Consider the following 25,633-nt stretch of genomic DNA (forward strand, 5'->3'; position numbering starts at 1 on the left):
AGGACATCGCATGGGTACAGCAGTCGTTGATGTAACACGAAAGACCTGAATTTTAAACTTGAAAGTGTATACTAAGGAACAAATATGATGATAATCTACATATATTCGTAACAGAACGGTCAGGGTAAGCGCCAAAGTGGAACGGGGACGGAAGCCTCACTTGGCATACCAGTACAGAGCCCCAAAGACGGTAAAGAGTATAGAGAGCAGCACATTAAACTTGAACTCCTCCTCCTGCTCCCGTGGCAGGACCTCGAGGTCGTACGCTGATCTCTCTCTAACCTTCTTGTAGATTTCCGTCTCTTGTGGTTTCGCACCGACGGGCAATTTATCCTGGTACATCTCCTCAATGAATTTGTCAAGCTTTGCGATTTCAATATTTAGCTTCAGGTAATTGGGGTCGGCAACAGTCAGGCGCTTCCGGATGTCGCGCAGATAGTGTTCAAAGATCTCCACACATCCTTGGAAGGTGCGGGACTTTAAAATTAGATAACAAGTCGTACCCTTTCTGATTTTCACGCTTGTTTGGAGCACGCGCTCATTCCCAAACACAAGCGCCAATGTCGCAATGGCCATTACCTGGGGTATCGCGCAAAACTGGAAGGAGGACTGCTCCCTCAAAGAAGCAAGGTACGTGAGGACGTGCTGGACGTGGCCTAGCGCGTTCAGGACGAGGTGGTTGATACAGTAAACGCCAGCGGTAGCATTTTCAGGCTTCGAAAAACTGGCCAGGTCATCTGCGTAATGTGACCAGATTTCCTTTGGCCAGAACGAGCGCCCGTCTGCCAGGTCCTCCGCGTAGTCTCTGATAATGTTCGTCTTCTGGAGGAAAAGCCCCATGCTCTCGTAGAGGTCGGGAGAGTCATAATACAGGCCCGGACTGCTGAATTTCGCCAGCATGATCAAATGGGTTAGCCCGTCTCCAACGAGCCCTGCAACATAGTGGCAGTAGCGGTCGTAGTCCTGGATCGTCTCCAACCCGCTCAAATTAAACTTCTCGTCCAGAATGTAGTCTGCCATGCCGTTGCCCATCTTGTGTGTGATGTCTGCAATCACCTGCTGGTACTCGGGCTTCAGCTTGTGGAACTCGGCTAGAATCGTGCTGAACTCCACCAGCACGTCACGGTCCTTCTCCGTCTTCGCGTTGCCGTCGAAACTCCACGTATCCAGCTTCAGTTTCTGGTCGAACTCCCGGAGTAGCGGCACCTTTACCTTGGGACTGATCGTCATATCGTCTTCAACAGTATCCAGCGCACGCAGAATCAGGTAGAACAGCATCACCGCGTTGCGCAGCTCGGGATGTAGCTCCATTATCACGGCCGCAAAAGACCTCGAAGTCCGCTGTAGCAGCTGGTAGCACCGCTTGAGCTCTGCAGAGCCCTGCGTGTCGTCCGCAGGATAAAGCGGTTCCCTCAGAAATTTGAGCTTCAGAGCTGCCTTCAGCTCCAGTGGGTGTGTGAATAATTGAACAACCTTCCCCATGGTCACGATTCGATTAAGTAATTGCCAATTATGTCAAGCGCCTGTCAGTTGGTGATGTCGCGCTTGCTTGTACAGGTTACGGTCCACCGTCCACCTTTCCACACCAGTTTCTTCAAAGCCCCAGCTCATGGCTTTCAGCTTCCCAAACCTTTCAACCGGAATCGTATAGCACGCTAAACGAGTCCAATGCATGCACGTGACCCAAGAGTTAGGAGTCACGTGACAACCACCCCCAGCAGCCCGTTGAGGTGCCCCAGGGCCGCCGGGAGAGCATCCTGCTCGAGCTGCGACAGCTCGGCGCGCGAGAAGCGCGACAGCACGTAGTCTGCAATCGCGGCCGGCTTCCGTGTCTCCGGGCGGTCGATGCCGACGGCGAGGCTGTAGTAGGTCCCCTGCGCGCCGGCAGCAATGATGCTTTTGAGCCCGTTGTGGCCACGCGGGCTGCGCCCTGGTGCCCTGAGCTGCACCTTGCCCAGGGGCAGCGACAATTCGTCGTGCACCACCACGCGCGTTGCGCCGCCGATGCGCTGCCAGAGCGGCACAACGTTCTGGCCGCTGCGGTTCATGAAAGCGCCGTCCGAGCGCAACAGCAGCAGATCGTGCCGCGAAGCGTGGCAGTATGAGGCCGCCACCCGGGGGACTGTGCAGGGCATCCACGGTTTGCCAGGGGCGTAGTGCGCCTTCAGTAGGTCCAGCAAGATAAGACCTGCATTGTGCCGGGTGTTGCGATACTGTGGCTCGGGGTTACCAAGGCCAGTCAGGCATAGATGGAGCGTACGCCGCTGGGGCGCCGAGCGGGCTTTGCTAGCAAGCATTGGGACAGCCTGCGAATGATGTCCGTTTGCCTTATGGTGCTGGTGATGTGAGTCTGCGGAGAAAAAGTCCAGGAGCTCGAGGAAGGAAAAGTGGCAGAGGTGATCTTCCTAAGCCACAGCAGAGCCGATAAAGAGGGCGCTGTAACGTTGCCGGAATCCAGCCAGGTAGCGTGCGTGTACTGGTAACCACCGGAGGGACTTCAGCTGGATAGGAGCGTTCAGACGATAGAAAGCTGGGATGTCGTCCAATAACCGCAAAAAACTGCTCCTGATGGGGCGCTCTGGGGCCGGCAAATCATCCATGAGGTCGATAATCTTCTCGAACTATTCTGCGTTTGACACGCGTAGGCTTGGGGCGACAATTGATGTGGAGCACTCGCATTTGCGGTTCCTGGGGAATATGACGCTGAACCTGTGGGATTGCGGCGGGCAGGACGTATTTATGGAGAACTACTTCACGCAGCAGAAGGACCACATTTTCCAGATGGTGCAGGTGCTGATACACGTTTTTGATGTGGAGTCGCAGGAGGTGATTCGTGACATCGAGATATTCACGCGCGCGCTCAAGCACCTGAAGCGGTACAGCCCGGACGCCAAGATATTCGTGCTGTTGCACAAGATGGATCTTGTGCAGCTGGACAAGCGACATGAGCTGTTTGAGATCATGATGAGCAAGCTGCAGGAGACCTCCGCGGTATACGGGTTCCCGGACCTGGTGGGCTTCCCGACCAGCATCTGGGACGAAAGTCTCTACAAGGCTTGGTCCAAAATCGTGTGCTCGTTAATCCCGAACATGAACGTCTACCAGTCGAACCTCAAGAAGCTGAAGCAGGTGATGGACGCGCGGGAGATCATTCTGTTTGAGAAGGCCACATTCCTGGTCGTGTGCTCGAGTAACACGTCGATGGGCGAGGCGTTGGACCCGAAGCGCTTTGAGAAGATCAGCAACGTGATGAAGAACTTCAAGCAGAGCAGCATGAAGCTGAAGAGCTCCTTCAAGACGCTTGTGCTGAACGACACCATTTATGTGAGCGAGATTTCGCCCAACATGATGTGCTTTATTGTCCTCACCAAGAGCGATGATCCCAAAGACCTAGTCCTCGAAAATATCAAGAAAGCCAAGCAGTATTTTCAATGAATATTGCTGATGGCGAGCCGCTTGCTGCGAGGCCATAGGCGATTACATACCGGGTTCGGTCCGGCAACTGCCGCCGGACCCTGCTCATGTCGATATGGGAGAATATATAATGACAAGAATGTTTAAATAATTTTATGCCTGGTATAGTAGATCATTCTGCAGGCAATGGTTACATCTCCTTGAAGCAGTCTCTCTTGAAGAAAGTCAGCTTCAACCAGTCAGCAATGACCTTGAATCTGGATCTAGCAGAGAGAAGCATACTCAAGTAGGTGACCCTCCAGATGTAGAACGTGATCAAACCACCGCCGGTGTAGAACGACTTCTTGCCGTAGGTGATGTCGGCAATGGCACGCTCCGCGCCCAGGTAGGCCAGCGCACCGAGGTGCACGTACTTGAATGGCTTGAAGCCGTGCTCCTCGAATAGGAGGTCGACCTTCTCCTTTCTCTGGGTTAGCTGCTCGTGGAAGTCTGGGATCTTGGCCATCTTGTCGAATACCTTGGCCAAGTATTCCGCTTCCTGGTGTGCGACCTGCGCCGTTGGGGCCAAGCCGGCAAAGGCGTTGTCACCAACCGCAAACACGTTGTTTGTTCCCTTCACTAACATGTAGTTGTCGACGGCCAAGCCTCTGGTGCTGCTGTTCTGCTCTGGAATCTTCTTGAATAGGTCGCAGACAATGGGTCTGGCCTTGTTACCGGTGGCCCAGATCAGCGTACCGTAAGGGATGGTCTGCTCGACGACGGTGCCGTCCTCCTTCTTGGTTTTGGCGATCAGGTGGTCCTTCTCCACCTTGCCCACCGCCGTTCTCAACATCAGCTTGATGTTGGTCTTCTGCAGCACGTCCTGGGCGTACGAGGTCAGCTTCTTCTCGAACATGTTCAGCACGTTGGGCAAGGCCTCCACCAGGTGGATCTGCACCTCCTCAGCGATGGAGGGCATGAATCTCTTCAGGTCCTGGTCGACGTAGTCCTGGAACTCACCCGCGGTCTCCACACCGGTAGGACCACCGCCCACGACCACGATGGTCAGCAGACGCTTTCTCTCGGGGTCGCCCTTGGGCAACAGGTTCGCCTTCTCGACGTTCGACAGGAAGCGCTTTCTGATCTCGAACGAGTGTGGGATCTCCTTCAAAAAGTTGCCGTGCTCCTCCACGCCCGGAATGCCGAACGTGTTGGGCTCCGCGCCCACCGCAGACACCAGGTAGTCGTACTTCAGCTCCGCGGAGTCCTGCTGCGTCAGCCCCAGGTGGTTGTCCGGGTGCGACAGCTGTGCTACCGTCGACACCGACTTGATCGTCACCGTGTTGCGCTGCGGGTTGATCGACGTCGCCTCCGCCTCGTAGTAAGACACGTTACCCTTCTTCTTGAGCGCAAAGTTCACCACCGGCTCGATGATCGACTTCTCGTCCACCGTGCCCACGGGCGTCGAGGGCAGCAGCGGCGTGAACAGGAAGTAGTTCCGTGGCGACACCACCGTCACGTTGTACTTCCGCGCGTCGATGTGCTTCAGGAACGAAATCGCACCCCAGCCGGACCCCAGGATCACCACGTTGGGCTTGTCGTCCATGCGGTTCTCGATCACCTTCGCCGTCTTGAACGACGACGTCCCCGCCTGTGGCCGTTCCGCCTCGCCCACACGCACCTCGGACTGCGCTGCGAATGTGCGCAGACCCACCTGCACGGCCCGGCGTGTCCCGGAAACCGCTCGCTTCCCGTACAAAGCTGCTAGCATCCTACCTTGACTGTTGCTGTACGCTGTGTGCTTCGACAGAAAATTCTGCTATGCCCAGGACCCTGCTACTGCCCTCGCGACCGCCTACTTACGTATATATACGCTCTCTATGCCAAAATCTTCACTGCAAAACCTACAAATATGTAAGCTTTCCTGTGGGCCTGTTGCGAATCTGAGTGCCAATGTCATCATTGCCAGCTTTTTGAAACTGAGCCCGACGTTGTCTTGGGCTACTGGCTTGTCTGCCATAAGGCGTCGGATCATGCAGCACAAAAATCCTAAGGCGAAGGCCAAGGCCGCGGGAGCACAAATCGCCCTAGGGCCATCTACGCCTGGCTGCCGCAGGCTGACGTGACCGACACGGCTCCATTGCAAAGGCAGATCTCTGATTGGTCCGTACTGGATGACTGGACGTATGTGGTGATGCACGGACGTTTTTAGCTCTGCTCGAGCATACAATCGCGTGCATGATGCAGCAAGGCGATGAGGTGGGCACGCACAGCAGAAATGAAGAGGCTGATTCACAGCAGAGCTGCGCTGTGCCGGAAGGCGGCGCGGGGCGGAGACGCGCCTGTGCGAGTGTTCTTTTCGCCGGACAAGGAGCTGGTGCCGGAGGAGGAGGTGAAGTCGGTGCGGCAGGTGTGGAAGGAGCAGCGGGAGCGGGCGGCGGCGCGGTACGCCGCGCCGTCGCGAGCGTGGCTGGCGGCGAACGCGCCGTCGCTGCTGGGGCAACCGTGGTTCGAGGTGCTGCCGCGGCGGGAGGACTGGCTGGCGGCGGGGCTGTGGGACAGCGCGCAGGGACGGTTCCACATGCGCCCCGGGGACCTGGCGGGGACGACGCTGCAGATCGGCGACCTGTGCGTGCTGTCGGCGGTGCCGGGGAAGCTGGTGGTGTGCGTGGAACAGCCGACGGACGCGGCGGACGCGCGGTATGCGTTTGCGGGGGCGGACGGCGCCGTGTGCTACGCGACGAAGAGCGACGTGCGGCTGCGGGTGCCGGGGCTGCACAAGCGGCCGCTGCGCTACCTGCTCCACCGCGAGGCGGATCACGGCTACGCGCCGGTGGGCACGGTCAAAAACAACATATCCCGGACGTACCTGCTGCCGGTGGCGGTGCGCCGTCTGTTTGCCGCGCTGGGGGTGACCGAGATCAGCCAGCAGGCTGTGGCCCAGCTGCCCGAGGTGGTGGCGAAACTCGAGCTCTTACACCGCCACCTGCAGTCGCACCTCGGGCCCTGGCAGCTGTCGCTCTTCAAGCTTGTCGACTTGGTGACGCGGCTAGAGCTGCCGAACAGTCCCGGGGAGGCGTCCGAGAAGGTCGCGAAGCTGCTGGCGGAGCTCAACATAGGGCAGGGCAGCTACTGCTCGGCTGCGGACATCAACCTGCGGATGGCCGCGCCCAAGCAGGTCGATATTGCATTGTACCTCGCCACCTACTGGGGCGTGCTCCAGCAGCAGGGCGACCAGATGTGGGGCGACATCTCCTACCACCGAGCGCTATTTTCACCATTGTCCGTGACCGTGCTCCCTTTGAGGGACCAGACGCTCTTCTACGACTACCTGCTTCGAGACATGAAGCGCGATGATTACGCCGCGCTCGACGAGTTCGCGTGTCTCGTTAACCAGGGCAAGTACAAGGAAGCATGTAGTAATTACAAGTCCGTCCTGCAGCTGCTCCGAGACTACTGCGCAGGCAACATCAATAGTAATGCTGCACTCATCTACCTGGTCACGCGGCTCTTCAGACGGTTGGACGCATACAAGGAGGAGGAAGTGACCCGCACCATTGCGTTTCAGCTGCTGGGCCAGCTCTGCCCAGAGACACCGCATAATCCTCTGCATTGGAACCACCAGCTCGAGCTACCGTTGTCGAACCCGCGCACCGCGCTGGAGCAGAAGGTGTATGATCTAGCGTCTCCGCCTCTTGACCAGGAGGAGCCTGGACCACGGAAGGAGTTTTCCGCGGTATGCTACTGCATTGACTCCCCGGATGCCCACGAGATTGACGATGGAGTGTCGATCGAGCGTCTCAAGGGGTCGCGCTATCGACTGCACGTTCACATTGCGGACCCCTCTTCGCTGTTCAAGAAGTCCTTTACGCCAGGGGAGGTCCCTATTGATCCTGTGATGGACATTGCATTCCGGCGGGCCTTCACGACATACCTGCCCGACTTGGTCTTCCCTATGATGCCGAAAAGCTACACGCGGGCTTCAGATTTGGGCCAGTGGGACAAGCCGACCAAGACCATCACCATTTCGGTGGATGTCGACCTTTCGAAGAAGCTCCGAGTGGTGGACGAGGCTACGCTCCAGATTGCACTGGGCACGACTCGTACCTCAAAACGGGTGACATACGACTATGTCGACGATCTCTTGGAGTCCAAGCGGCAAGACGCCGAGGCGTCCGATCTGCGATTGCTATACAAGGTTGCAGAGTCGCTAAGGGAGGAGCGGAAGGTCCTTAAGCACGCCATAATGTTTGGCGACGTGCAGAACGGGCTGATCAGCCTTACTCCGAACGAGGATGGCAAGTTGCTGAATGTCCAGCTCGTGGATTCGAAGTCCACGAAGTCCAATACACTGGTGTCGGAACTTATGATCATGGCCAACTCGCTGGCTGGCCGCTACTTCCACGAGAACACCATTCCCGGAGTCTACCGCGGGTGCACGGAGCTGCTGCTCAAGTTCGAGGCCAGCAACCAGTACGCCTCCTTGCAGCGCGCTATGCGGCAGAAAGGCTCTGTGTCCAGCTCGGACCTGGTAAAGGTAGCCGCATTTTTGACCAACAGTCACTACAGCTCGACGCCCTGTCGGCACGCCATGGTGGGAACCGAAGAGTACTTGACCATCACGTCCCCGCTGCGCAGACTCCCAGACATGATCAACCACATGCAGCTCCATAGACACCTACGGTCCTTGCCGCCATGCTTCTCACAGGAACAGATTGACGCGCTCAACTGGCACATTCTCGCGCGGGACGTGGCCCTGAAGGACGCCAGCAAACGCTCCTCCGTCTTCTGGACCCTGGGCTACCTCAAGGACCAGCTGTGCGCCGAGCCCGACAAGCGCTGGGACCTCGTGGTGACCTCACTGCCGCTCAACGGCTTTGTGCACTGCAAGATTCCGGGCATCTTCTACTCCTCTGGCAAACTCAAGATCCCCTCCGGCGCGAACAACCCCGCAGTTGGCTCCACCGTCGCCAACTGCTTCATCACCAGACTCGACAGCCTAGACGGCACCCTACGTTTCGAGATGAAATCCTAGCCCTGTAAATAAGTATCGCTAATTCATTTCCTGACATGTAGAGACGTATGTCGGCGCCGCATCCCTGCGTCCGACGCTGGCACGGAGAACACAAAAGTCCGCGACCTACTGCTACATTTGCGTCGGCCACATGAAATTACGATGCAGAAGAGATGCGCGCCAGCTTTTCAGCGGCGTACCTCTTGGCGGCTGAGATGACGCTGCGGCGACACGGTGCCCAGCGCTGCACAGAAACACAAAAGTCACAAAATCCACAAGTCCAAATGGGCGACAGCGGATTTTGGGCGATAAAGTGCGCCCGGCTCGAGCTCTCTGTACTGCTCTTGCGGCGATGCGCCGCTAAATCTTGTGTTCCTCATTTAATGTCATTTCCTATTGCGGAAAGGTAAACATTGGGAAACACATACGTTGGATTCCTAACAGCAAAGTATCATCATAATTGTGTTACTTGAAGATCTCTTCCCCGCAGCTTATAGGTTGTTAGGTTATACCAGAGGTATTTATCCCGGACTTTTACTAAGCTGGGAACTTGGTCCAGGGCACTGCGTTGACGAGAATGAGCTTCCGTAACAATTACAACAGCTATCCGGTGCAGGACGCACAGTATTCGGGCCAGTACTACATGCAGCCCTTCCACTCCAATGGCAGAGTGTCACTCAGCAACCGGACGAATAACAGCAACGGGCAGCAGAAGACAACGGAATACAGGGCGAAGGGCAAGTACGCCCGGTCTCCGGTCATTGTGGCGAACTCCTACGTCATGGTGAACCCGAAGTCGGGCGGGCAGACGGTCCAGCACAAGCAGAACAGCCATCACGGCAACCACGGACGCACACAAGTTATAGAAATACCCACCGCGGAGAGCATCTCGGCGCCTCTGCACGAGAACAGAGCCTTGAAGCTGCGGTACATGGCGGGACCGGTGCGCCCCGAGGGCATCAAGGTCCCGAAGAACCCTGTCATCAACCTGTCGAAAAAGAAGGCGCCGGAGACGTACTACAAGATCGCTGAGCCGTTGCTTAACGTGGCACATGACTCTTCGAAAAGTAATACCCAACGGTTGGCCAAGCTCATTGCGCAGAGACGCAGCGCGTACCACCGTATGCAGCCGATCCGGTTGGGGTCCATGGACGGCTACGACGTCACGTCGTTGGACCAGCTAGGCGAAATAATAGAGCGCTACCAGGTGGAAAAGCCGGTTGTGAAGCGCCGGTCCCTCGCCTCATCGAACTATTCTACCGTCTTCCAGGACCGCGTCGACTACCTCATCGTACCGACCAACGCCAATGACAGCATCGACCTAAGCTTCGATGGGAAGGCGATAAATAAAAGCGATTTTTTGCGCATGATGGACTCATTTTCTTTGGCGCTAGATGAGGAAGACGACAACAACAAACATTATGACTTCCACAGTAGAAACATTTTACCTAGGGACATAACTAGCGGAGTGTACTAGCTCCTTGATATTATATTATATTCTATAATGAAAGCCCAATTTTTGTTCATGCGTTCTCGCTTTTATAGTATTAATTTACATGCTGCTACTTCGTTCTACTTACAGGAGTGACACCGCGGGGGGCCACCAGCGCACCCACGTGGTCATACACGCTTTTCCACGGTGAACCCCGGGTTGGACTTGCGTAGCATCCGCTGCTCCTCCTTTGTAAGCGCATGCTCGGTCACTTCCACCTTCACCAGCTCCTTGATCTTCGCAATGGACCCTGCGCTGCCTGGCGATACCTTTCTGTAGACGGTAGTGCCCCTCTTGCCTAGCCCCAAACTATGCACCACACCCTTGACCTTGTCGGGCAGACCTATAGTCGACCTGGCTAAGGTAATCTTGTAGAATACCATCCTGGAGTCCTGCTTGTAGGGTGTACCTAATTAGTTCCAACCACGATCGCAGAAGTTAAGTGAGCCATAGAACCCGGAACATCAAAAATTTTCAGACCATATTCGTCAATAGTGATATTTGATACCGACGCCCACCCTGCTGCAGGCGGTCTCGTCACATCAGGAAGGCATTCACACTGTTCAGTGTGGTTCTCGACGGATTGATGATCCGTCCGTGTATCTTAGAGGTCAGCTTTATAAGGTGCTTTTTGATTATTGTCTTGGTCATGTCTTTCTGGTCCTCGTGACGCCATTCTAAATCGTAATTCTTGCACAGGGCCGCCAGGACGATCCCCACGGATATATCGCTGCCCGAGCTGCAGCAAATAAGCACAGGAAGCGCCTCACAAAGCGCAGTGCTGATTAGCGGAATGATCTCAATCAGCGCCGGACGCAGCGCTCGAGAGCTCTTTTTGCATCCGCTGTTCAACGGATAAATGCGGATACGTGGATGTGGGGCGGCGGCCGACAGCTCAATAGATGAGCCACATAGTACTACCAACGAGTATTGCTGTTCGAGCAACTCGGCCTGCTTGTCCGAGATCTGGCACGGGGCCACCGAGCCGAGCCGCAGGTGTTCGGTAACCACATCGGTTTCGCGGCACGGCAGCTCATGTGCCACGGCTTCCGTGTGTGTGCTTTTGTGCAATTCTACAATGCGCTCAACGTGTCCCTGCAGCAGTTGCTCAGGCATGGAATCGTCGGCCAGCAGCTGGACATTGGCCCAAAACAATGACGGTGTGAGACCGTTAGCCCAGAGTTCGTGGTCGTCAGCGGCTCCCTGGACGTAGGCATAGCCCTGGCTTTTGTCTACGCCATCCTGGCACTGTCGGCTGGCGGTACACAGAATCAGCGGTATAACCCCGGGTGGTGGTTGCCAGGGCTCCTGCAGGGACTCCCCAGTGAAGAGATCGCGTGTAGTCCCTAGCATGGCGGCGCCTGGGTAGACCCAAAATGGCCGCAGGAGCCTGCCTCCCAGAAGAGAGCAGAGCTCGGCACCGCTGATTGCATCCACTCGCTTCAGTTTCTGCACCAGCTCCGGCAATTTGGCCTGGATGCGGTTGTACTCCAACTGCGATACCGTGCCCGGGGGACAAAACAAGACTTCCCCACTGCCCTCCGTATGCTCCAGGATGAGGGTGTTGAGGACCGCACACCATATCGGAATTGTCTTGCTTAGCGCGTCTGGTATTTTCTTGCCGCGCCGCGTACTATCGACGATGATGGCCCCGCTTCTCTCTGCAAGCAGCGGCAGCAGGTGGAAATTGAGGCGCCGGACACTAAAGTCCCAGCCGTTCACGTGCCCGTCGGTTGATTTAAAGTAGCACGTTGTTTCGTACATCTCTGGGCTGCAGTACCAGAGTCCGCAACGCTCATTCGGGACCAGCGGAAGCCCACTGAAGCATCCTAGCACCTCTTCAAGCAGAAACTTATTGTCACAAAGGATACTGCGCAGCCGGTTGCGGAGAGATGTGTACTCCTTCTTGATTTCTTTGTTGATGTGGTTTAAGGTTTCACAAGTTGTATCTTGCATCACCGGATATTCCTAGGATGAACGAGTGCTCGATATGCTGCCACAGCAGGAACGTCCCGCTTGTTTGAAACCTCTGGCTCTTTGCAGCGCATATGCCAGGTACGTGTGCCGCCGATGTAACTTCGAATGGCGGCCGCTGCGACGATGCTGGCCGCGGCAGATTTCTCGTGTCCCGCTCACTCATCTCTGCGAGACTACACACTCCATGGCACACGTGACAACTAAAAACGGTGTCTATATAGCGGACGATGGTCTTCGTGAAACATCGAAATAAGCCTCCCGGTAGCCAAGTTGGTTTAAGGCGCCAGACTGTAATGGATTGTAATCTGGAGATCGGGTGTTCGACTCACCCCCGGGAGATTCTTTTTTTTTTCTCCAGACGCTTTGCAATGGGAGCGCATCGCCATACTTTAAATCGCAGATGACCTAGTACAGGTAGAAATATAGGTGGCGTACAATTACGAAGATCCAATGGCCGCAGAAGAATCTGGAGGATGGAAGACACGCGCTGCCCCGGTACAGGTACGGGAGGCTGATCTGCCCTCATCGCTGCCGCCGCAGACAGGCCTCACATTTAATATCTGGTATAACAAATGGTCTCAGGGTTACAGTGGCGATGCGCGGTTCGTCAACCCCTACAAGCTAGAGCCTGAACTCCACGCTGGGACAACGCGGGGCGATAAACAGGGACAAATCTACTTTTGTATTTATTTCAGCAAGGGCATGTGCTGCATGGGCAAGAAGTGCGAATACCTGCACCATGTGCCCGACGATGAGGATGTGGCGCGCCTTGTTATGAAGTCTGAGGTACTCGATTGCTTTGGACGAGAGAAGTTTGCGCAATACAGGGAGGATATGGGCGGCGTAGGCTCCTTCCGTAAGAAGAACCGGACTTTGTATGTGGGGGGCCTGTTGGGCGCCCTGAACAACAAAACGCTGAAACCGGCGCAGGTCGAGAGCAGGATACGCTTTGTGTTTGGCAAGCTGGGCCAGATAGACCGCATCCGCTACATAGAGAGCAAGAACTGCGCGTTTGTCAAGTTCAAGCACCAAACCAACGCTGAGTTTGCCAAGGAAAGCATGAGCAACCAGACGCTGCTCATTCCCAGCGACAAGGAGTGGGACCATCGCAGAGAGGGTACGGGGCTGCTGGTCAAGTGGGCGAATGACGACCCCAATCCCGCCGCGCGGAGGATGGAGGAGGAGGAAGCCAAGCGCGAGTCCCTCAAGGCGATGCTGCAGCTACTGGAACGGCAAGATGCAAACGCCAAGCATGCCCTGGAGGATGCAAACGAAGACAAGAACGAGCAACGAGGCAAGATACTGTCAAGCGAAGTGCTCGAGAAACTAAAGAAAAGGAAACTTGCATCCCCGCCGGCCTCGGAGAAGCCCGCGGTGGCCCTCGTAGCGTACTCTTCCTCTGATGAGGAGTAGCTGCTAGCGGCAGTAAAAAAGATAAAAACAAGAGATTTCATGCATTACATGCTGCCTTACCGTTTAATCCAACAGCGCCTTGAAGCTATTCCTGCCCAGACTGAACTGCTTCTTGACATCCGCGGATATGTAGTTTTTACCCGTAATATTATTCTTCGTCACGTACTCGTACAGTGTTTCCACCAGCGCATTCTCGTCCTTGTCAGTCAGGAAGGTGAGGGCAGTGCCGCTCTGGCCCGCGCGCCCCGTCCTTCCTATGCGGTGGACATAGTCCTCGAGCTGAAAGGGCATCTGGAAGTTTACCACGAGCGACACGTTCGGGATGTCGATGCCCCTACCGGCCACATTGGTGGCGATCATAATGTCGACCTTTCCGCTGCGGAGCTGGCGCAGCGAGTGCTCGCGCTGCTCCTGCGACCGAGATCCGTGCAACACAGTGGTGCGGAACCTGGTCTCCCGCTCGAACTTCTCCGACAGCCAGTTGGCCGTGGCCTTGTAGTTGATGAAAATGATGATCGGCGGCGCGAAGTTCGGCAGCACCTCCCTGGTGAGCTTTGTGAAGCGCTGCTCCTCCGCCGGCACGTACTCGACGAGCTGCCGGATCTGGGGCTCCGCGTCCGCGCCGCCCACCGTTGCGTAGACCGCGTTCTTCAGGTAGCCGTTCGCGATCTTCTCGATGGTGTGTGTCATCGTGGCCGTGAACATCAGCACCTGCCGCTCCGCCAGCACGTCGATGCGCGCCAGCACGTCGGTCAGCTGCTCCTCAAACCCCATGTCGACCATCCGGTCCGCCTCGTCCAGCACCAGCGTCGCCACCTGCCGCAGCACCAGCATATGGTGCTCCAGACAGTCCAGCAGCCGGCCCGGCGTCGCCACCAGTACCTCGCAGCCGCCCTGCAGGCTCAGCGCGATCTCCTCGAACGAGTGCCCCCCCACGATGCTCGCCACCGGACAGGGGCGCTGCCAATGCGACAGGAACTGTCGCGCCTGTGCCTCGATCTGCTGCGCCAGCTCCCGCGTCGGCGCCAACACTAGCGCGCGCGGCCCGTCCTGCCGCGTCACTGCGTTCAGCGGCGCCAGCCGCCCCAGCTTCGCGAAGATCGGCAGCAGAAACGCCAGCGTCTTCCCGGACCCCGTCGCCGCCACGCCGACGTAGTCCCGCCCGTGCAGCGCGTTCGGGATGGTCACCCGCTGTATCGGTGTCGGCTCGCCGAACCCCAGTCGCTCCTGCACAATGCGTACTAGCTCTGCCGGCATCTCCCCCGACTCGCCCCAGTCGCGCAGCGGCGCGCGCACGCCGCCGCCCTTCGTCGAGATGTTGTAGTCTTCACGCATGATCCGCCAGTCTCGCGCCGTCATCTCCTCCCGCGCGAGCTCGCTCCAGTGCCGCCGCATATAGCTTTCCTCCACCGCCGCGCGCCGCCGCGTGCCCAGCAGCCGCCGCGCCTCCGCCCCGCTCGCTGCCGCCTCCGCCGTGTCCTCGTCCGCCGCCCACTCGAAGCTGAACTGGCCGCGCCGCCGTCGCGCCTCCTCCGGCCTGCCCGCGCCCTGCGCCGCCTCCCGCTCGCGCCCGCCGCGCACCGCGCGCTCTCCGCCGCCCTTGCTGACCCGTGCACTCACCCCCCGCCGGCTCAGCAGCCGCTGCCGCGCCGCCCCGTCCAGAAACACCGGCTTGCGCACCTCATCTCCGATGCCCTCGTCGTCCGCCTTGCGCAGAAGCTCATTCACATCTAAAGGCCGCATGTTCCGGCACTATCGCTCGCCTACCAGCTGACAAACCCTATCGAACAGACACTGGAGCCTCACGGCGAAAGCTGATCCACCTGGTGGGGTATTCGAGGTGGAGTGGAAATTGGGAAATTATGGCAAAAGCCGAAATTGGGTTACATAAAAGCCGAAGGGCTAGTGTACATGTTGAGTCTGCAACAACCACATTCCGGCAGTGCGACCAAGCTAAGTGGCTGTTGAGGACTGCAATATCAATCTAGCAAAGGTGGTGATGAGTGCAGACTGCTCTGTGGGCGCTAACCCGCTGGCGCAACTGAACAAGCGGGTGCAGCAGGACAGGACACTGCAGCATGGATCGCACGTGAATATACACCAAGGCGCGGAGGCGCAGGCGTTCAAGAGTGGACCGCAGGTGAGCGAGTCGAACAAGTTCCAGATGGAGCAGTTCATGGCCGGGAAGGCGAGCAGCGGCGGGAACATGTTCATGGGGGCGGGGATGAGCTCGGGGCCACTGGCGCTGGGCGGGAGCTCGGGGCTGCGGATGTCCCCCGGGCCGGCGAAGGAGCTCGGGGCGCGCCTGGGGGGCGCGCCGATGACGGGGAGCTGGTCGCAGGAGTTCAACCAGCAAGTGGGGAGTCCGGTGCAGTCGAGCTCGGCCGTGTCGTCGGTGTCGATGAGCTCCGCGTCGTCGTCGGTGGCGCGCGCGGGCGCGTACAGGCCCATGAACATGATGCGGCCGGTGATGGGGCTGCAGGGCGCGCGGGCGGTGGGCGTGGAGCGCCACGCAGGGCCGGCGATCAACGACGCGGCGTGGGAACAGCAGTTTCAGGAACTGGAGAAGCAGGTGGAGAAGACGCTGAACATCTCGGACCCGGTGGAGCAGCAGCAGGTGCTGGAGGAGCTGAGCGCGGAGGCGCGCGAGGCGGACTACGCAGGCGGCGACTACGAGAAGCGCTTCCAGCAGATATGGAACGACATACACGATCAGACGGACGACCTGGATAGCCGAACGGAGCTGGGCGGCGGCTCGGGCGACTACCAGCGCGTGTTCTCCACGCGGCCGGCGCAGACCGCGCAGTACGCCTTCGAGACCGACAACCAATACCTGCATAACACGGACGCGTACAAGATAGGGTGCATCCTGATGGAGAACGGCGCGAAGCTGAGCGAGGCCGCGCTCGCGTTCGAGGCCGCAGTGCAGCAAGACCCGGGCCACGTGGATGCGTGGTTGCGCCTGGGGCTCGTGCAGACGCAGAACGAGAAGGAGCTCAGCGGCATCAACGCGCTCGAGCAGTGCCTCAAGGCCGACCCGCACAACCTGATGGCGTTGATGACCGTCGCCATCAGCTACATCAACGAGGGCTACGACGTCAGCGCGTTCACAATGCTCGGGCGCTGGCTGGAAACTAAGTACCCCGCCTTCGTCGAGGAGCCTCTCGACCGCGTCGACCGCTACAACCTCAGCCGCCTGATCATCGAGCAGTATCTGCGCGTGGCCAACGCTCTGCCCGAGGTTGACCCCGACGTCCAGCTCGGCCTCGGCATCCTCTTCTACGCCAACGAGGACTTCGACAAGACCATCGACTGCTTCCGCGCCGCGCTCGCAGTGCGCCCGGACGACGAATGCATGTGGAACCGCCTGGGCGCGTCGCTCGCCAACTCCAACCGCTCCGAGGAGGCCATCCAGGCCTACCACCGCGCCATCCAGCTCAAGCCCACCTTTGTCCGCGCCCGCTACAACCTCGCCGTCTCCTCCATGAACATTGGCTGCTACCGCGAGGCCGCAGAGCACCTGCTCACCGCGCTCTCCATGCACGAGGTCGAGGGCGTCGCCATGGCCCCGGGCAGCGGCAACGTGCCCTCCTCGAACATCCTCGAGACCCTCAAGCGCGCCTTCATCGCTATGGATCGCCGCGACCTCCTGGAGAGGGTCGTGCCCAACATGGACCTGCAGCAGTTCCGCGGCGAGTTCAACTTCTGAGCGGCTGCCCCGCCTTTTAATACCGTACATAGTCGTATCCGGACGTTGCACTCTTCTGTTCTGCCCCGCGCGCCGCGCCCCACAGCGGAGTCACCGCCGCGCAGCCAGCCCGCGCGGCACCTCGCCGCTGCACGTGTACCGCGGCATCGAGCCCCGCCGGCGGCCTCGCCCCAGTAGCCCGCGCCGGCCACCGCAGTCAGCTACAGGTGGTTGTCATTAGGAACGAGGGCAATTCTGCCGGCGAACGCGCCGGGAATGGAAGCCTGCTATCCCATACATGCCATGTCTTAATGCGATCTGGCATTAGGGAGAAGTATACATTATAAGCAGTCCTGCAAGCAACCGAGTGCCGCGCATCGCCCAGCGCTCACGTTACAACACAGAAGACGCGCGACTGACATGAGCTCGAGTATGCCGTTCGTGCACCCTGTGGCCGAGCGCAAGAACTACGACAGTAGGAGCGGGATTTCTGTTTCCCGACTGCACCCGTGGTTCGCCAGGTACAAGCGGTGGGGGCTCGTCGCATTCACGCTGCTGTTTGGGCTGTACTGGTTGGGCTTCGACACGCTGTGGCGCAAGGACCCGAAAATCGTGCTGATTCTCGCGGCAAACGAGGGTGGCGGCGTGTTGCGCTGGAAGAGCGAACAGGAGTGGGAGATTGAGCGCATCTCCACGCGCAACAAGCTGGCATACGTGAAGCGCCACGGGTACGGGCTCGCGATCAAGGACCTGACCGTGGCCAAGCGGTACACGCATGAGTACCGCGAGGGCTGGCAGAAGGTGGACATACTGAAGCAGACCATGCGCGAGTACCCGAACGCGGAGTGGATCTGGTGGCTCGACAGCAGCACGCTGATCATGGAGCCGGACCGCAGCCTGGAGGCCCACATATTCAACCGCCTCGACAGCCTTGTGGATCGCACGCTCGAGAGCTTCAACGCGCTCAAGCTACCCGTCGACGTTCCCTACGTCGACTACTCCCAGCCCATGGACCTGTTGATCACCCAGGACTGCGGCGGCTTCAACCTCGGCTCCTTCTTCATCCGCAACAGCGAATGGAGCGCGCTGCTGCTCGACGTCTGGTGGGACCCTGCCGCCTACGAGCAGAAACACATGTTGTGGGAGCATCGCGAGCAGGACGCCCTGGAGGCTCTGTACGCCAACGAACCGTGGATCCGCGAGCGGGTGGGCTTCCTACCCCTGCGCGCCATCAACTCCTTCCCCACGGGCGCCTGTTCCGACTTCAGCGACGAGCCCCGCTATTTCTACAGCGAGAAGGACCGCGACTTCCTGGTCAACATGGCCGGCTGCAGCTACGGCCGCGATTGCTGGCAGGAAATGAAACACTACACCGCCCTGCTCGAGAAGTTGAACCGCAGATGGTACTCGTTTCTGTTCTAGACGCCCGTTCCTGGCCGCCAAACTTCCCTGCGCCGCTCTGCAACCACGCGAGCCCACTGCCCGCCCTACTGGGCCCGCAGTTCCCCCCTACTCTCACCCCCAACCTGCATTTACACAACTCTTGGTATTCCTCTATACCGTCGTATCGAATTATATAGCTTTTTCACTACATTTGTTTTAAGTTGACAAAAATTTACAAGGGGCACGAGTTCATGCATAACATGAGAGCGGCCATTATCGCATAGAGAGCTGGAGCGCCCTTTGTGACGGTTGGACAGTTGCAATAGCCAGTGGGGGGTTACGATAGCGTGTTAGGAGGATATAGGCAGCTCGCGGCGGTTTTTGTATTGTAGATCGGGACGCCAGAGGATGGAGGAACAATTTATGTTCGGCGAAGAGCAACAGCAGCAGGCGGGGGGCCGGAAGGAGGAGTACGTGGGGTTTTTCGAGAACGGCGCGGGCGTTGAAGACGGGGGGTCGAGGGGGATGTCGAACATCACGCCGCAGGCGATCCTGGTGCGATCGTCGCTGTCGAACGTGAACTCGCCGGCGTTCGGCGGCCCGCGCGCGGATGGGACGCCGGACGGGGGGCCTGGGAGCAAGCGCGGAGAGAGTAGCAACGCGGAGACGAGCCACTACAACGGCGCAGCGTCGATGTCGATGTCGCCGGCGATGTTCACGCCGATGGGCGCGGGCGGCAGCGGCGGGCTGCAGCGGCTGCCGAACTCGACGCCCGGCGCGGCGCCGTCGCCGCAGCAGATCCTGTCACAGCGGGCGACGCCGCAGGCCGCGTACGGCGACCTGCAGGACGAGGTGAAGGTAGGAGGGTCCGAGGCGGCCTTTGGCGATCGGGCGTTGTTCGGGGCGATGGGCGGGCGCGCGCCGGAGGATGGCGACGAGGGCCCACAACTTGGTGCCGGGGTGGCGCCCATGGTGACGCCGCACCTTCCGATGGAACCCTCGCAGCCGCACGCGCTGCCACAGCAGGCCCCCACTCCGCACCAGCCACAGCAGCCGGCCCAGAAGCGAATGCACATGCTCCAACAGCTGCACGAAGAGCAGAAGAACTATTCTTACGTGGACCGCCAACCGTCAATTATGCAACAGCAGCCACACATGATGCAGCAACTGCCGCAACAACGGCCTCGGATGCAGCAACTGCCGTTGCAGGGCCAGTCCGAGACGCCGAAGCCCGCAGGCAGTTCTCCAATGGTGGTGCCCGTCAACCATAGGCAGCTGTTGCAGAACCTCGACCCCAGCATCCAGAAAAGAGTATCACAGGATCTGAACAGCAAGCAGTATGAACTATTTGTGAAGTCTTTCATGGAACATTGTAAGCGGTGTAATATTCCGTTTAACCCCAACCCTGAGATAGGCGGGACGCGGGTGAACTTATTCATTTTATACATGTTGGTACAAAGAATGGGCGGGGCAGATAATATCACGAGGCTGCAGCAATGGCGCGGCTTGGCAGAAAAACTACAAGTTTACGCCGAAAACGGGGATGAGGAGCTTTCGAAGTACTACTACGCCACATTGACATCATATGAGAAGTACCTCATGACCCCAGATGGTATCAAGGAAACACAGTCAAAACGGCTGCTCCTGCAGCAGTGCTTACAGGATACGCTTCGCGTATTACAGCAAGAGCGGTTGAATAAGCAGGCACAACAGTCACCAGCAGTCCAACAAGTCCAGCCGCCGCAGCCACCTCCAACCCATCAGCCTCATCAGTCACAGAACCCAGGTAGGGCACCATTCACAGGTCAACCACAGATACAGCGGCCACTGCAACTTACGCCTATTGTGCAGCAAATGATACCTCCGCATCACCCATCACAGTTACAGTCTCTTAGCGATGCTCAGCGGGCAAAGCAACTCAAACCCAGGAAACCGCGCGTGAAGAAGAAGTCGAAAAAGGAGCAAGAAGAGGAAAAACGTCAGCAGGAAAGTATGCAGCGGATGCGAGAGATACAACTAGAAAAGCAGAGGAGAGAGCAGAAAATTATGCTGGAAGAACAGCTTAGGGAGCAGCAAGAGTTGCTTCGGCGCCGGAAGGAGGAACAGATGCGAAAGCTTCCGAAAGTTTATAAACGGTCGTTCGCCAGAAGCTACGTTCCAATAAGACGGCCCATTGAAAGCCAAAATGGGTACGACATTAAAGCGCTGGCACAGCTGGGCGAGAAAATCGATGCTGTGAAGCCAATATTTCTTTTTGCGCCTGAGTTGGGAACTATAAACCTTCACGCAATCACAATGTCATTACAGTCGGAAAATAACTGTGAAATAAACACGGCTTTAAACACTCTATTAGTGACCAGCGCAGACAACATTTTGAAGGTCCCTCTCAGAGATACACCGGAGTTACTAGACACGCTCTGCATTCTGGCGTGTGAAAAGTTACACAAATTATACAAGGGCGATTTCCACAGAAAGGTCACACAAGACGGTGTCCAAAAGGAATATGTTGTTGATGATTTGCTCTTGAAGGCTCAGGAGTCATTGAATCCGATAGATCAGACTATGGACCAGATATTACAGATATACAGGAAGCAATATGATGAAGGTGAAAAAAATGTGACAGTGAAGGTAGATTCCCTTACGGGGATAGACATTTCGCAATTCCCGATTACTCCCACGGAGTCGCCGTTAGATGTTGGGCCAGATGAAGAAGATCTGACTCCGGTAAAGTTTGAGCCTCCAAAGCTAAAACGCTGGAGCTATATAATTGAGCCCATGCGGTTACAAGGTATGAGGAAGGATGACGAATTATCCGTGGTACCATATGTTGCTGCTTTGCGTATGGTTAAGGACGAGGTTGATACCTTGTTCACAAAGTGCCATAAGCGAGGCTCTGAAGACCCACAAGTCTTACTTGTCGACCAAATTGCCACAATATCAATGATAATACGGAACCTATCATTTGATGATTCAAATGCCACCATAATGGCAAATAATATTTATGTGAACAGGTATATCTTTGAACTACTATGGGTCCTGTTTACTCAAATGAAAAAATTCGTCTTGCATAGGAAAGTTTTGAATTTGAAGAAAGATACTATCATCATATTATCCAATTTATCACATCTTTTGAAACTTGATAACGTAATAGACGGATGTTTGTTGCTCTTTTTGGTTTTGAGCTTTGTTGAACCATCACCCTCAAAGGGTGACGGCTGTGGTCTCCCTTATGCTTCTTATGTCGCAAAAGTAGAGAAATACAGATGTTATGGCGTGGACGTTATTTCAAAGATTATGTCACTCGGGTATCCGAATCGGACATATATTAGCTCGATATTGTTGTCGAGATTCGAAGAGGAGACCACTGAAGCAAAAGTGTGCACTCAGCTTCTCCGCCGCTATAACGGCCAGCACAAGTGCAAACTTTTCAACGATATATTTTCGATGGTTGCTTCGACTATACCCCTCAAACACCTGAACCAGATGCCTAATTTGGTTGAAGAATCGGTAGCTGTAATATTACAGGCTCTGACAGCATCAATTGCGTTGTTGAAGTTTATAAACCCCACAGAAGAATTCCCTTTCACTGAGCGAAATCTTCCATATATGTGGCTAACGGCAGAGGATGGGTTTGGACCAAGCATCAGGAGGTTGGGCGAGGCACTTTCTAGTATGGGCTCGCAAAATCCAAACTTGAAACACTTGCGTCCCATCTTTAATTTGATTGGCCCGAAATGTGTTGAATTGGTAAGGCTCTTGGTGGAAAAGAGTATGCAAATTGCCTCATTTGAACCTACCCAAGAGAAGCGGCTGGAGGTCGCGAAGGGTATAATGAGTATTGCTAATTTATTTCCGACTGAGGCAACCGCAATCACAATCATGATGAATCCAGCCAGTGATTCTGGCATGGCGTTTGAAATGGGACGCTTGTATCATTTGAAAAAGGAGATTTTATCCAAGTACCGGTATTAAGGCTAACCTTGCGACACTTAGATTTCATTGCGTCCGTTAGTTTGTAGTTTATAATATATATATATAACATATTCTTTAGGTTAATTCTACACTTTGCATGCCGTTAATAGCACCATATAGTGGATATCGTGACCACCTGATACCTTAATCCAAATGGGGAACATTTCATACCTCATTCCTCCCATCCTCCTCATATTGTTGCAGCTCAGATTCTCTTTGGATATGAGTAACAATGCGCTCCGCCAGATCTCTGTCGACAACAACATGTAATATATCTTCAATAGTCGCCCTTTTCAGAGATTTGTAAGTTCGATACCTTCTCTTAAGGTTATAATAGTCAATACTGGAAAGACCAGGAACTGTCGAGAGTTCATGAAATTGCTTAGTTTCAATTTTAGAGTTCCCATTCGAATCGGTCTTTTTAATGGATTTGCCAGCCTCTACTGCGACCGAAGGGTTGGGTTGCTCCCTACCTGACTTCAGGTCTAGTATGATATTCACAGTTTGTAGAGGCGAAGAAGACCAAATGATCTTTAAATTGGGAAAACGCAAGACCAATTTCGCCAACTCTAGTTGAATCTCTTCCTGCATTAACTTGTTACTAATTGGATGAATTGTAGATGATGTGGTGGTAGTGTAGCCCCGTTCGCCGAAAGGTTCGAGGGAAAACGACTCACTATCATCGAATTCCAGTAGTAAAGTAGGCAGTTCGTAATACTTAGCCATTTCTCTGCATTGCTTCTGCAATCTTCCGTTCTTAAAACTACCGATCAGGTCAGCGATAGATTTCCGTTCAATGCATATTTTAGGAGTAATAATATAGTCACCGACAGTTAACATACACGGAAGCACTTTGACACCATAGCGATACAGCAAGCCAGGTAGCGGTGCTCGAAATTCTCTTATATCAACAATGACAATATCATCAGTTTGTACTGCTATTGCAGCTTGCCCTCCTGCTATCCGTGTGTTCTTTTGTCTGATAAGCTGCATTCTCCTCTGTGCCAAGTTTTTGTAACGAGATATATCTTCAGGCGCTTCAAAATGCTGTGCAAGTTGTGCATTTTCTCGGATTAACTTGGTGAATGCCTCTCTCTCCTTCTTTATATTCAATAAATGTGCTTGTTCTTCGACACTTTCACCATAATACATGAAATAGATTTTGATGTATTTATTGGTATGAGTTGCCCTATAAACCTCAACTTGTCTTATGAAAGAGAGATTTGGTTCATACATTATGACAAACGATGGTAGAAGCTCATATAGTAGAGACTCAGTGTCTTTGTGGTAATAACATGCCAGATATACTTGGTCATATGGGTGCACGTATTCGTAGTTTCCAGCTCTCTTCTGCCAGTCTTCCCTTGTGATAGAAGGAGCAACATCATCTAAATATTGTTCGTCATATAAGTCATAAGCTTCTGCATGGGTATCAATATCCCCAAATGATTCAAAGGTGTTGAAAGCGTCATCAGGATCTAGTAAGCGTTCGCGTTCTTGTTCCAAGGCTTCAATGGATATTTTCCCATCTATATCATGACCTGTACCGGATGCAGTATGAAGCTTTGTCACAGCGGCAACAGCTGAAGCACCACGAGTTCTCCGTCGTTTTGAGATTACCTCCTCTCTGGCGAAGGCCCTAGAAACCTGCAGTTCTCGCGATTCATGTTGCTCTTGTATTTCCTTTGCCGTGCTTTGCACCTGATCTCTATGCCTAATGTAACTTTGCAGTTTCCGAATCATCATCTTTCTGTTTCCTTCTTTGGAGTTGTAATAGCTAAGAATTCTCCCCAGTTGCTGCCTCGTTCGCTCATCGGAGCATATAATCACAGTAGGCCCAGTGTAAGTGTGGGGTTTCGCCATTCGCTCATAAGAAATATCATCAAGAAGAGAGATCAGTTGTTCCCACTTCGGCTGTTCCTCAAGCTCGTATTCATCATCATGATAGACCCGTTTTTTAGAATAGGATATGACCAACTGTGACTCCGCGGCTAACAGCCATGGCGACTCGGAATATTTTCGCGAAATTGATGGTTTATTTGCATCCAGTATGACCCTAATAAGTTCATAGAAGTCTACTGCGTCATAACTAACCAATGCATGCAGGAGTTTTCGCAACGTGGATATATCCTTAACAAGTTGTTTTGATTCGTACGAAATTCGATGCCACCTGGGCTGTAGTTCAGCATGTATCGATTTCATAAAATGTGCATCCAAGGCGTTTTCAATAGACCAGGATTCTTTGGCCAATTCTGGTACCTTTCTCACCAGCTCATTGATGCATTTCTTTAGGCATTCTAGTAGGCCGTAGTGGATTTTCTCCATGGAGTCTGTGAGTGACACCTTAATCTCCACGACGGTGTTATTCTTCTGCGCATGAAGAGATGAAGAAACATCTGCATGAAAGCGTGGCCATAGTAGAATGCGTCGAAGTTTCAGGTCCCTCATCTTCCGAAGCAGAGGAGAAAAGTCGGTTACCAGTGATTCAGGTGACTCGGTAACAGCCTTTATAAACCCCCAACGGTTATGTTCCCGGTAAATGTCCACAATGAAAGATTCAGTAGAGTAGTTCGTTAAAAGATCAGCATGCATGATAAATAAGCCAGTCACGACGTTAGGATGGATAATTCCAGACAGCATATCGACAATAAGGATCCTCGACGTTACAGAAATTATCCCACCACTGGAATATACCTCTGTGCGCTGAGCTATGCTATGCGAGTCGCTGTTGATGATAACAAAGGGCCGATCCGTCGCATCAGCCGCTAACCACGAAAGCTCCATCAGCTCATCCTCCATCCGCCGATTGTCGTCATCTGATGCATTCAGAAGCAAAACAAGCGACCTCTTGTCACTATTTTTGATTCGCACCGGCGTCGCGAGAACATGCAGCAAGTTCGAGACCACTTGTATCGTTCCCAGTCCCATCGCCATGATGAGCAGGCAGTCTTCTGAGATCAAGGTATTTTCTACAATGATTTGCTGGAAAGGAAGAGCCACAGAGAGCTGAATATCAACAGGCTGAATATCAGTAAATTCGGGCCTCTCTGTATCGTCTTTTTTGGCCATCAGCGGGTAAAGTTCTTCTTCTGTCGCCTCTTGTGCCCCTGGGCCTTGCCCCTCTGCTGCTTCATCATAAGTCTGCTGGTCCCCCAGTATCGTAAGTTCCTGTTGAAGCTCCTCATCCGAATCATCGGTAACAAACAGCGACATGTTGCTGGGTGAGCCTAATGACTGGGAAGCACTGTCGTACCCCAGCTATCGGATAGTGAGTATGTAATATGTACCTACCTAAGACGGG

The 25,633-nt window shown here is 55.1% G+C and overlaps 14 protein-coding genes and 1 non-coding gene across 15 annotated transcripts; 8 read left to right on the top strand and 7 right to left on the bottom strand.

Moving 5' to 3' along the window:
- Window positions 1-156: 156 nt before the first annotated feature.
- Window positions 157-1,482, bottom strand: ERG9 (bifunctional farnesyl-diphosphate farnesyltransferase/squalene synthase; the record flags this gene model as incomplete). The annotated part of the gene is made up of 1 exon (NM_211346.1): window positions 157-1,482. One exon carries the CDS (start codon window positions 1,480-1,482, stop codon window positions 157-159), a length of 1,326 nt encoding a protein of 441 aa, NP_985991.1.
- Window positions 1,483-1,697: 215 nt separating this feature from the next.
- On the bottom strand, window positions 1,698-2,297 carry PTH1 (aminoacyl-tRNA hydrolase; the record flags this gene model as incomplete). Its single annotated transcript, NM_211347.1, has 1 exon — window positions 1,698-2,297. One exon carries the CDS (start codon window positions 2,295-2,297, stop codon window positions 1,698-1,700), a length of 600 nt encoding a protein of 199 aa, NP_985992.1.
- Window positions 2,298-2,535: 238 nt separating this feature from the next.
- Window positions 2,536-3,435, top strand: GTR1 (Rag GTPase GTR1; the record flags this gene model as incomplete). The annotated part of the gene is made up of 1 exon (NM_211348.1): window positions 2,536-3,435. The coding sequence occupies one exon, from the start codon at window positions 2,536-2,538 to the stop codon at window positions 3,433-3,435; it is 900 nt and encodes a 299-aa protein (NP_985993.1).
- Window positions 3,436-3,604: 169 nt separating this feature from the next.
- NDI1 (NADH-ubiquinone reductase (H(+)-translocating) NDI1) lies at window positions 3,605-5,164 on the bottom strand (the record flags this gene model as incomplete). The annotated part of the gene is made up of 1 exon (NM_211349.2): window positions 3,605-5,164. The coding sequence occupies one exon, from the start codon at window positions 5,162-5,164 to the stop codon at window positions 3,605-3,607; it is 1,560 nt and encodes a 519-aa protein (NP_985994.2).
- Window positions 5,165-5,671: 507 nt separating this feature from the next.
- On the top strand, window positions 5,672-8,428 carry DSS1 (exoribonuclease II; the record flags this gene model as incomplete). The annotated part of the gene is made up of 1 exon (NM_211350.2): window positions 5,672-8,428. The coding sequence occupies one exon, from the start codon at window positions 5,672-5,674 to the stop codon at window positions 8,426-8,428; it is 2,757 nt and encodes a 918-aa protein (NP_985995.2).
- Window positions 8,429-8,984: 556 nt separating this feature from the next.
- Window positions 8,985-9,884, top strand: AGOS_AFR449W (uncharacterized protein; the record flags this gene model as incomplete). The annotated part of the gene is made up of 1 exon (NM_211351.1): window positions 8,985-9,884. One exon carries the CDS (start codon window positions 8,985-8,987, stop codon window positions 9,882-9,884), a length of 900 nt encoding a protein of 299 aa, NP_985996.1.
- A 143-nt stretch (window positions 9,885-10,027) lies between these two features.
- On the bottom strand, window positions 10,028-10,282 carry MRPL33 (mitochondrial 54S ribosomal protein uL30m; the record flags this gene model as incomplete). The annotated part of the gene is made up of 1 exon (NM_211352.1): window positions 10,028-10,282. The coding sequence occupies one exon, from the start codon at window positions 10,280-10,282 to the stop codon at window positions 10,028-10,030; it is 255 nt and encodes an 84-aa protein (NP_985997.1).
- A 154-nt stretch (window positions 10,283-10,436) lies between these two features.
- On the bottom strand, window positions 10,437-11,855 carry RIT1 (tRNA A64-2'-O-ribosylphosphate transferase; the record flags this gene model as incomplete). The annotated part of the gene is made up of 1 exon (NM_211353.3): window positions 10,437-11,855. The coding sequence occupies one exon, from the start codon at window positions 11,853-11,855 to the stop codon at window positions 10,437-10,439; it is 1,419 nt and encodes a 472-aa protein (NP_985998.3).
- Window positions 11,856-12,131: 276 nt separating this feature from the next.
- On the top strand, window positions 12,132-12,215 carry AGOS_t0195. The gene is given in 2 exon segments: window positions 12,132-12,170; window positions 12,180-12,215. It is a non-coding gene; the product is annotated as a tRNA-Tyr (tRNA).
- A 111-nt stretch (window positions 12,216-12,326) lies between these two features.
- On the top strand, window positions 12,327-13,289 carry CWC2 (active spliceosome conformation promoter CWC2; the record flags this gene model as incomplete). Its single annotated transcript, NM_001355338.1, has 1 exon — window positions 12,327-13,289. The coding sequence occupies one exon, from the start codon at window positions 12,327-12,329 to the stop codon at window positions 13,287-13,289; it is 963 nt and encodes a 320-aa protein (NP_001342280.1).
- A 63-nt stretch (window positions 13,290-13,352) lies between these two features.
- PRP28 (mRNA splicing protein PRP28) lies at window positions 13,353-15,032 on the bottom strand (the record flags this gene model as incomplete). Its single annotated transcript, NM_211354.3, has 1 exon — window positions 13,353-15,032. The coding sequence occupies one exon, from the start codon at window positions 15,030-15,032 to the stop codon at window positions 13,353-13,355; it is 1,680 nt and encodes a 559-aa protein (NP_985999.3).
- Window positions 15,033-15,288: 256 nt separating this feature from the next.
- PEX5 (Pex5p) lies at window positions 15,289-16,998 on the top strand (the record flags this gene model as incomplete). Its single annotated transcript, NM_212136.3, has 1 exon — window positions 15,289-16,998. One exon carries the CDS (start codon window positions 15,289-15,291, stop codon window positions 16,996-16,998), a length of 1,710 nt encoding a protein of 569 aa, NP_986000.3.
- A 399-nt stretch (window positions 16,999-17,397) lies between these two features.
- MNN10 (alpha-1,6-mannosyltransferase) lies at window positions 17,398-18,399 on the top strand (the record flags this gene model as incomplete). The annotated part of the gene is made up of 1 exon (NM_212137.1): window positions 17,398-18,399. The coding sequence occupies one exon, from the start codon at window positions 17,398-17,400 to the stop codon at window positions 18,397-18,399; it is 1,002 nt and encodes a 333-aa protein (NP_986001.1).
- Window positions 18,400-18,768: 369 nt separating this feature from the next.
- On the top strand, window positions 18,769-22,332 carry SWI1 (Swi1p; the record flags this gene model as incomplete). Its single annotated transcript, NM_212138.1, has 1 exon — window positions 18,769-22,332. One exon carries the CDS (start codon window positions 18,769-18,771, stop codon window positions 22,330-22,332), a length of 3,564 nt encoding a protein of 1,187 aa, NP_986002.1.
- Window positions 22,333-22,497: 165 nt separating this feature from the next.
- Window positions 22,498-25,545, bottom strand: RAD1 (ssDNA endodeoxyribonuclease RAD1; the record flags this gene model as incomplete). The annotated part of the gene is made up of 1 exon (NM_212139.1): window positions 22,498-25,545. The coding sequence occupies one exon, from the start codon at window positions 25,543-25,545 to the stop codon at window positions 22,498-22,500; it is 3,048 nt and encodes a 1,015-aa protein (NP_986003.1).
- Window positions 25,546-25,633: the final 88 nt, after the last annotated feature.

This window comes from Eremothecium gossypii, chromosome VI (assembly GCF_000091025.4).
Source record: "Eremothecium gossypii ATCC 10895 chromosome VI, complete sequence".
In the NCBI taxonomy this organism is placed as follows: domain Eukaryota; kingdom Fungi; phylum Ascomycota; class Saccharomycetes; order Saccharomycetales; family Saccharomycetaceae; genus Eremothecium; species Eremothecium gossypii.